The 8,626-nt window shown below is 37.3% G+C and overlaps 2 protein-coding genes across 2 annotated transcripts; one reads left to right on the top strand and one right to left on the bottom strand.

The window, feature by feature from the left end:
* The first annotated feature begins 20 nt into the window (after positions 1–20).
* Positions 21–3,653, top strand: LOC101295190 (transcription factor UNE12-like). Its single transcript, XM_004290623.1, has 7 exons — positions 21–67; positions 745–1,161; positions 1,591–1,737; positions 1,876–1,944; positions 2,970–3,035; positions 3,127–3,186; positions 3,283–3,653. Exons 2-7 carry the CDS (start codon positions 772–774, stop codon positions 3,439–3,441), a joined length of 891 nt encoding a protein of 296 aa, XP_004290671.1. The 5' UTR covers positions 21–67; positions 745–771; the 3' UTR covers positions 3,442–3,653.
* Positions 3,654–3,945: 292 nt separating this feature from the next.
* Positions 3,946–7,704, bottom strand: LOC101290728 (TVP38/TMEM64 family membrane protein slr0305-like). Its single transcript, XM_004292548.1, has 11 exons — positions 7,651–7,704; positions 7,556–7,608; positions 7,043–7,298; positions 6,781–6,842; positions 6,543–6,597; positions 6,158–6,256; positions 5,908–5,994; positions 5,142–5,258; positions 4,753–4,845; positions 4,567–4,597; positions 3,946–4,363 (listed from the first exon to the last, which is right to left on the bottom strand). Exons 1-11 carry the CDS (start codon positions 7,702–7,704, stop codon positions 4,200–4,202), a joined length of 1,071 nt encoding a protein of 356 aa, XP_004292596.1. The 3' UTR covers positions 3,946–4,199.
* Between the last annotated feature and the right edge of the window lie 922 nt (positions 7,705–8,626).

Consider the following 8,626-nt stretch of genomic DNA (forward strand, 5'->3'; position numbering starts at 1 on the left):
AAACCCTAAGTTCAAACTTCCCCTCTTCACTCCCAAGTCCGAAGCCGAAGCCTTGTCTCACAAAAAGGTAATATCTTTCTCCAACAAAAACCAATTCCACACCTTATGTCACCATCTGTGTTCTTGTTCAACTATTTCATTCTGTCATAAAAGTACCATCTTTTCCTATCTTGCACTTGTTTGGAGTAAATGTCAACACCAGTTTCTCCATTATGTTAGATTTGGACACAGAATATGCATGTATTTACTGTTACATATTAGCCTCATCTTCAGTTCTTCTTTTGCTGTGCTACCCATTTGGGTTTTTGTATTTTTTTTTTTTTTTTTTGGGTATTTAAAGAAGTGGGGAACTGGGGATGAAGATGAATCCTATAAATGTTTATGAGGTAGCAGCTGCAGGATAGTCATCAAATGGGTTTCAAACCCAGGTCCAGGGAGCATCCTGAAATTATTTAACAAAATTGATACATAAAACTATGCATATAGATTCGTAATGCAATATGTCATTGTTCTTTTGTTAGTAGCAAACCAAAAACTTTAGCTTATATGGGTTATGACTTGTGAGTCTAGCTCCAGAAATGGAAATTCTGTTACTGTTTAGTTTGTGTACAAGTTATAGCCTTATGTATAGAATGGAGGATTTTGTGTTTTTCTTGGATTTGCTGCAAAAACATGACAATATCATTTGGATGGTGTAATCATGTAATGGTATTTATGCCTTCTCTTTGTTTGTGATTAGTTAAGGCAGAAGTTGTTTCTCCTTGGGTTCATATGGAAAGAGAGAGAAGCCACAACAACCCCTTGCAGTTGATGTCTTTGAACTTTGGTGCGAGTAACACGCCACAAGATGATCAGAACCAAAAGATGATCATGGGAACTGGAAGCAGTGAGAACCAAAATGATCCATTTGCAGTACCTTGGATGGTTCAGTCCTCAATGCCGGCTCAAAATTGTGTCAACTTTCTAGCAGAAAGTTCGGCATATCTGCCAAAATCTCCTTATGAAGACATGCTGGAGAGGATTTCATTGTCTGTTAATGGCATACATGCTGCTGATGGTGGGGTATCTGAATTCCAAAGAGATTTGTTATATGGCAGCAGTCTTGGAAAAGCTTCTGGTTCTAAATCAATTGATTTCTCTATGGACATGGATCCCTGGAAGGTAACAGTTTGCATATATGTGATAGCTTACTTGTCCTCTGGTCATATCTGTGGATAATCTGAAGTTCTTTATTTTCCTATGATGCACTTCTGCATTTAGATCAAACTTCTCTGTCTTTTAAGGTTATACTGGCCATTCTTAATAGCAAGCCAAAGAATGAAAGCATGTATAGGAATAGCCATAGAGTAATCTAGGATACATGCAACATAATTAATTGGTGATTGCATATATTCATGTCAAATTCCTCCTGGTGTGGTCCTTGAACAGAAACAAAGGCCAGTAGGTGACTTAATGTCACTTAATGGAGAACTTTGTGAATTCACGTCATCAGATTCATACTCATTTTCAATTATTTTAACTTTGTTTAATTTCACATTCAGCTGAGACTGACTCAGCTTTCCTTACTTCTCTGCAATGTACTTGGTACAGCATCATACTTCATGGACAGATACTATCACTGGGGCTAGTTTTGATGATGTTTCTCAAGTTGATCAAAAGTTAACATTGGCTGCACCTGGTTTTCCTTCACGGCCACGTCAAAGTGCTAAAGGACAGAAAACTCTTGTAACTGATCGTGTAAGCCAAATGCTTTCACCTGATAGTCATATTCCATGTCATTTTTCCTTTCAAATAGCATGCAACATATTTACTAGTTTTGTCAGTCTTAGCTCTGTGTGCCATTTTTTGATTTGTCACACATTTCCTTTCAAATAGCAGGCTCGCAGAATCCGAATTGCTGAAAGACTCACTGAGCTGGAAAAACTGCTTCCACATTCTGTAGAGGTAATAATCTGCATCTGCCAGATCATGCATAAAGTTGCTCACTGAAGAGGGATTTCTAAATTGACTTGTCAATTGTTTATTGTCTTTTATTATTTCTTACCGATGCCTTCAATATGAATATTTTGAATTGATAATCATAGGCAAAGAGCCTTGAACACCCAGCCCCTGCAGTTCTTTGGCTCTATTTGAAATAGTTCACACTCCCACATCACTTATGTGGCGAAGTATGGAAACCTATGAGACTATAATAAGCGAAGAGCTTGGCTGATCAAAGCATACCTTTCTCGGCCTTTTGGCTAAGATCAAGTGTAGTATCTGTTCTTATCAGTTTAATATCTGATATGTGGACCAATGGTCCACACGATATTAAATTAATGTTTTAAAGGGGTGAGTCCACAACAATAGCTTGCTATTGGGGCACACATGTGTTATCTTTGCGTTACACTACAGCAAAGCTTGGCGCACCCTACCAAACCCTAGTCAAATTAATTATTTATATATAACTCACTGCACTCCGTGAAATGATCTGAAGGTAAACAATGCCAATGTAAAAGATACTTGTATAACTGTAACTAACTGCACTAGGTTAAATAAGCAGGAGGTATTCGACTTAACAACATAGGCAGCTGAGTCTGCACTGCTCTGATTTTGCTGAGCAATAGTTCTGATTTTGCTGAGTAATAGTCTTGATATCTATTTCCCCATTCGACTTAACGACATAGGCAGCTGCGTCTGCATAAAAATAACGCAATTAGAGATTGGTATGCTATACATTCAATGATACATGAATCAGCGTATTGAGAAAATCAAATCTATACAGAATCACAGACAATAGAGTACATAATCTACAGATATAATTGTGTTTCCTACAGAAATGAAAGTACAAGATTCAAACTTATCATATAGATGAAATATGATACCTCAGATTTTAATGCCCATTTTTACAATATGATTTGGAGTTTCAGTGTTATATAAGACCCAACTAGTTTATGTGGATATGTGACCGGTTACATTTGAGTTTGTAGGGTGGTCAAGAGTTTGTACTGGATGATGTCATTGACCATATCAAGTTTTTGCAGCTTCAAATAAAGGTAGGATCATTAACCACAATCTCATGTATTCACCTTCTGCTAGCTAGAAGATGAAGTTTGCTTCTCTGAACATTATTCATTAATTGTGCAGGATCTAAGTAGAAGCAGATTGGGAGGTGAAGCAGTTGCTGAACCTATGATTTTCCGCGAGGTATAATTCATCGTGTATGCTAGCTGAATTATAAGTGAGGCAAAGAATTCACATTGAAATTTTTTTCACTAATCTATGATCATTAATCTTTGGCAGGGATATGGTCACTACTTCTTACACCAGCAGATGCTGAGTGAACCTCTTGAAGAGATGATCGGAAAGTTGCTGGAGACAAATCCGGTGGCAGCAGACCAGCTGTTAAGGGACAAGGGTCTCTCTTTGGTGCCTCTGGGATGGACTACGAAGTTATTCTGAGCCACATAGATGCTTGGTGGACTCATTCGCATATTTTAGTTCTGGTTTTGTCATATATTTACTTAATGTTCATGGTTTCCACCAGTTAATTTCTTGAACAATCTCAGCTTCTAACCTTTAGGGAAATCATTTACTTGGTTTGCTATTCGGAGTTTTTAGTCTTTGACAATCGGCACTTTTGATTATATTACTGCAAGCGACTCCTTACTATCCTTTCTGTGCTGGAGGCCTCGAACCAATTTTTTCTTTTTCTTTTTTCGTGTGACAGAAATGAAAGCAGATGGTTAAGGTAAAGGGAAATTTCACGATATTTTGTTAAACAAGAATTTGGACTCGCCATCAAGATAATCAAAGTAAATGGGTGGGTGCCAACAGTGGCCTGTTTGAGTTTTTGGGAATCTTGTTCTTGCTACTTGTGAACCAACTGTACCCTAGCAAAGCAAGGTGTTGGATCCACTTTGGAAGATCAAGATCATGATAGGCTGAATTGGAAAGCACATAATTGACTTTGAAAATGATCATTCAGGCCTATTCAATTAATTGCTAAGAACTGTTTGGTACAATTGGAATGGCAAACAAAATGGGTGTGGCTGCTGTACATGAACGCTGTGGGAAAATTTTCTCTCTTTAATATAGTTCATTCCTATGATAAAAACAAACTAAAATCTACACCAAATAATAATGAATGAGAAAGATATACACGGTGACCTTTCAATGCGTCTATTGAATCTGCAGTTTCTTGTGACCTTTCAATGTGTCTATGAGTCTATCTGTATGATGAGAGTTTTTGGAAGATCCGGGGATGAATCTGCCACAATGGGCAGCGTCGAGGATGAGAATATCCCTTCTATTTCAGCATTGTCAGCCAGTGCTTTCTCCAAAGAAGCCTTTGCTACTTTACTAATGCAAATCAGAAGAACCACTGCAAAAAAGAAGTGGAAAGTCTGTAAATAATACAAACTCAGTTAAAAAGTAAAGGAAGATACCCGCATAAGGCAGACCTTGCTTCTCAAGGAATGCAATTATTAAAATATCATGTTAATTGCGGAGAAGCAATAATTCATAACTACCAGGTTACACGGGTAACAAAACAAGTGACGAGAGTAAATTAAAGAAGCTACTCACCGGATATTCCAAAACCAAGTACTATAAACACCTGCAACCAGAAGCAGAACTAGCATTAAATTTAAAAGAAGGAAACATGGTGATCATTAGCTGTGAGAGTAACATTTTGATTGCCTCAGTAACAAAAAAAAAAAAAACGACATAAGACAATGAATAATTGGTCATACAGAGATACATAATACATACCCAACGAGTTGTTGAAACTTCATTCCATCCATGTGTAACATCTGAAAGATCCTTAAGAGTTGTACCAACATATACCAGTGCAAATGTGATGGGCTGTGATACAATCCAGAGCAGATCTCATCACTAGATCATTTTGTCATTAAATAAATACAAAGAGATAGACGGAATGACTTATTAATAGCAGAAAAAATATATTCCCTAAAATGACAAAGGAGACGACATTGTGGTAACCAACCTCTCCTATGTTTGATTAATTTCTTTTTATATCCATGGTTTAATGCTTTACTGTTTTTTGTCTGTTTAAAGTTCCTAATATTCACATAACATACATACAGCAATATAATTTTTACAAATAAACATTGCATTTAGTAATTAGAATGAGTAAATACCATCATTCCCAACCAAGTTGCCAGCATAAAGTCCCCTATGTGAACAGGAGTCACAGAGAGTAGGTAGTTCAGCATGTTAAATGGAAGCAAAGGAGCAAGCCGCAGCAGCAAAACTATCTGTTATTAAAACAAAAAGAAGGAAAAAAAAAACTCAGGAAATTGCTTGAAACAACTGAGAAATCCACATAAACAAGAGTAATCAGTCAGCTCCATCTTTTGATAGTTCATACATATATATATATATATAATCCACTAGCACCACACTCACTCTATATAATGTTGATATATATATATATTATATTATATATTCACAATTTTTTCTGGGTTAACTTGAGATATCAACAAAGTTAGACCAAGTGGTAGATTTCTTCTTGATAAATTACTCTGGAAATTTCCTATCATGTTACGTTTTATAGATTCATGCACAAAATGCCACTGTCACAGGCAAAGCAATTAGACCATATCATGAACTTACCAATTGTGGCCATTTAAAGGTCCCCTTTTTAGTTAATCCCATTACTTTGTGCAGGAGACTATGTACCCAGAAATAAGAGCTCTCTCACATGTGTAGTCCTGCCACGTGCTGCACTCATTGTATATTTGCATATTGGTTCCCTTTGGATTGTTATTAGGTGCTACTCTGCTATGGTTTGGATCTTACTTCTACAGTATTACCTTACTTGACAGGAACAGCCACAGTGTCTATAACTATGGCAGCAGTATCATATCTGGGAACATACAATATCCAAAAAGTTTACAACTTTACCTTGAAACCGGATCTCTGAATGGCAACAGCAACAGCTTGAAACTTAGGATAATGCTTCAGTTTGGAAATAACATAAGATCTTCCCATCTACATAATGATGACATATTATGACAAGTATAAGCATAATAAACCAGTAAATGCCAGTATGCATTTGTCAAAACTTCTATTTGGCTTATACGGAATAACGCATACATGTCCACAGATGCGCACAATTTAAGAATTCATACAGTCAATGCCATTAAAAACTTACTGTTCTCCCAAGTAAGAATGCCGCTGTTGCACCTAATGTTGCACCGAGAGAGTCTGCAACGAATCCCACAGGCAAACCAAAAAGATAACCTCCACCAAGCTGTGAAACAAAACAAAAAATTAAGTCGCTCAATGTAGCCTCATCAATCAACAACATAGGGGCACTAACAAAAAGAGAAAACCAAGATAAGTCCTGTCTATCTTTGCACTAAGACAATAAGCTGACACTAGACACCATATCCTTACAAGTCAACCTTGGACATTGCCATTGACAAAAGATTTCCAACGCAAAGCAAACAACGATAAAAAAACCACACAGCATAAGTGAAAAACAGGACCACTACTGTTGAAGCATGATAAACAAAGAAATTTATCTCTTTGCTTACTGTAAGTACAGAAGCCGGAACTGCCAGGACCGTGAGAGGAATGTATGCAACAGCCCTGCAATTATCCAAAAACGTATGAAATATAAGTTAGCTAGACGATACAAAAACATCCATATCTGTTGGCGCCGAGACGAATGTAGTACAATAAAACCACTGCAATTCTTTCTTATAATGCAAATGATATATGAAACTGATCACAAAGGTCCAAATCAAGAAATTCCAGGAAAAAATTACTTACAGTACAAGCGGACCCCAAGGTCCAAGATCCTTCTTGATCCATAGCAAGAAATCCTTCAAACTCTGCACAGAACCAAAATCACACAACGATTTTAGCTCAGAATCAAAACAAACAAGTTTGCATTTGCTCCGATTACTACTTAATTCCTGCTTAAACAAGTTCACACACACTAAATCCAAAGCCGCATTTCAAAAGGCATAGCGAAAATCACAGATTGAGATTAAGAATCAGAGAGAGAGAGAGAGAGAGAGAGGTGCCTTGCCTTTTCGATAGGGAGGGAAATGAAGGCGGTGGCGAGGAGGAAGAGGAGCAAGAGGAGGAGGGCGAATCTGAGGGCGGAGGCGGAGGAGAGGGAGGAGAGGAGTCTGCGACGCCAGGACCTGAGATGACGGCCGTCGTCGCCGTGGAGAGAGGGGGCCCCATCAGGCCTAAACGACGAGCGGGCTCTCAAGTTTGCCAGATTTAGTAGCTGAGGCCGGTCACCGTCACCCGCCGTTTTTATTTTTCCACACTCCCCTCTTTATTACCATTTTTAAGTCGGTCGTCACCCAAATAATAATAATATTTTATTATGTAAGATTTGTTTTTACTTTTTACATTAAAAAATTTTATTTTAAACCGCTCAGTCACATTTGTTTTGATAACATAAGTCTTTTTTTTACAAACAGTTCGACACACAACCGACTCGTTTAGTAAATTAGGAAAACGTTTTGTTTGTAACCAGTAATCGCGTAGATTACTCGTGTCTAAAATTATCGTCTAAAATGACTCAAACCCTAGTGCAATTTGATACGACCAATCCATAAGGTCGTACCCCACTAAAAGACCCTAACAACCCTAGAAAACTTGTCAGTATAGACATGACCATACCAAGACTGCAGGCATAGGCCTTCCCTCTGCCATTTGCAGCTTCTCCATAGCCATCCAGATTCGAATCTTTGGACACTAAGATGAGGCTGGAGGCTTCTCGCTTTTGGTGATTTGGTTGGAAATAATTGGCTGAGCAGGCTCCACTAGGCGTGCTGGGCTTTTCTCTGAGTTCATTGGACTATGTTATTGGGGTGACCAAAACAAAAGCCAGCAATAACCCTGTCCCTTGGGCCCAAGATCAGTGGAGTATCCTCAAGCCAATCATCAAGCTTATATCATTATGGGAAAATTACACAAAAAAATATAAATGAATTCTCCAATTTTATTTGGGATATGAAAAAGAAATAAAGAATTTCAATGCTCAGGACCTGACTCACCTGAGAGGAGTATCTGGTACTAAATTTGCATGAATGGCTGAAAAAGGTATATATATATATAGTCAAAGAGAGACAGATAGAGATTGTTACCAGCAATATTTGGTCCTGCCAAAATAAACATTTTTATGCATGGCCTAAAAATTTTGCATTTTATTGATGCCACACTTTTCTAAAACTTTTTATGTGGTCCTCAACCATAATCCTATATGCAACAAAACCTAGTTGTAAAACTTCAAAAATTCTTTGCTCCCTTTATTTTTCTATCCCAAAGAAAATAATTTGATGATGCAAAATTGCATATAGTACGTCCCGTACAATATTATGCACTAATAACATATATGATGTGGATATGATACGACTATGGAACAAAGGCATTACTATTACTATGATAACTGAGGATATGAGGTTTTGCATAAAAGGTACCTAATTTCATCATTGATTCAAGACTTGATTTGACAAGAGTAGTGGTGTGCGCTTCATCTGCACTAGTTTTTTTTAGGCTCGTTGATTAAAATCTGATACATGCACCAGTAGTTTACAATCATATATAGCTCATAAAATGGTTAGCTATTTTAATTTCAATCAAATTTATTAATTTT

The sequence above is a fragment of the Fragaria vesca genome, linkage group LG2 (genome assembly GCF_000184155.1).
Source record: "Fragaria vesca subsp. vesca linkage group LG2, FraVesHawaii_1.0, whole genome shotgun sequence".
Lineage (NCBI taxonomy): Eukaryota > Viridiplantae > Streptophyta > Magnoliopsida > Rosales > Rosaceae > Fragaria > Fragaria vesca.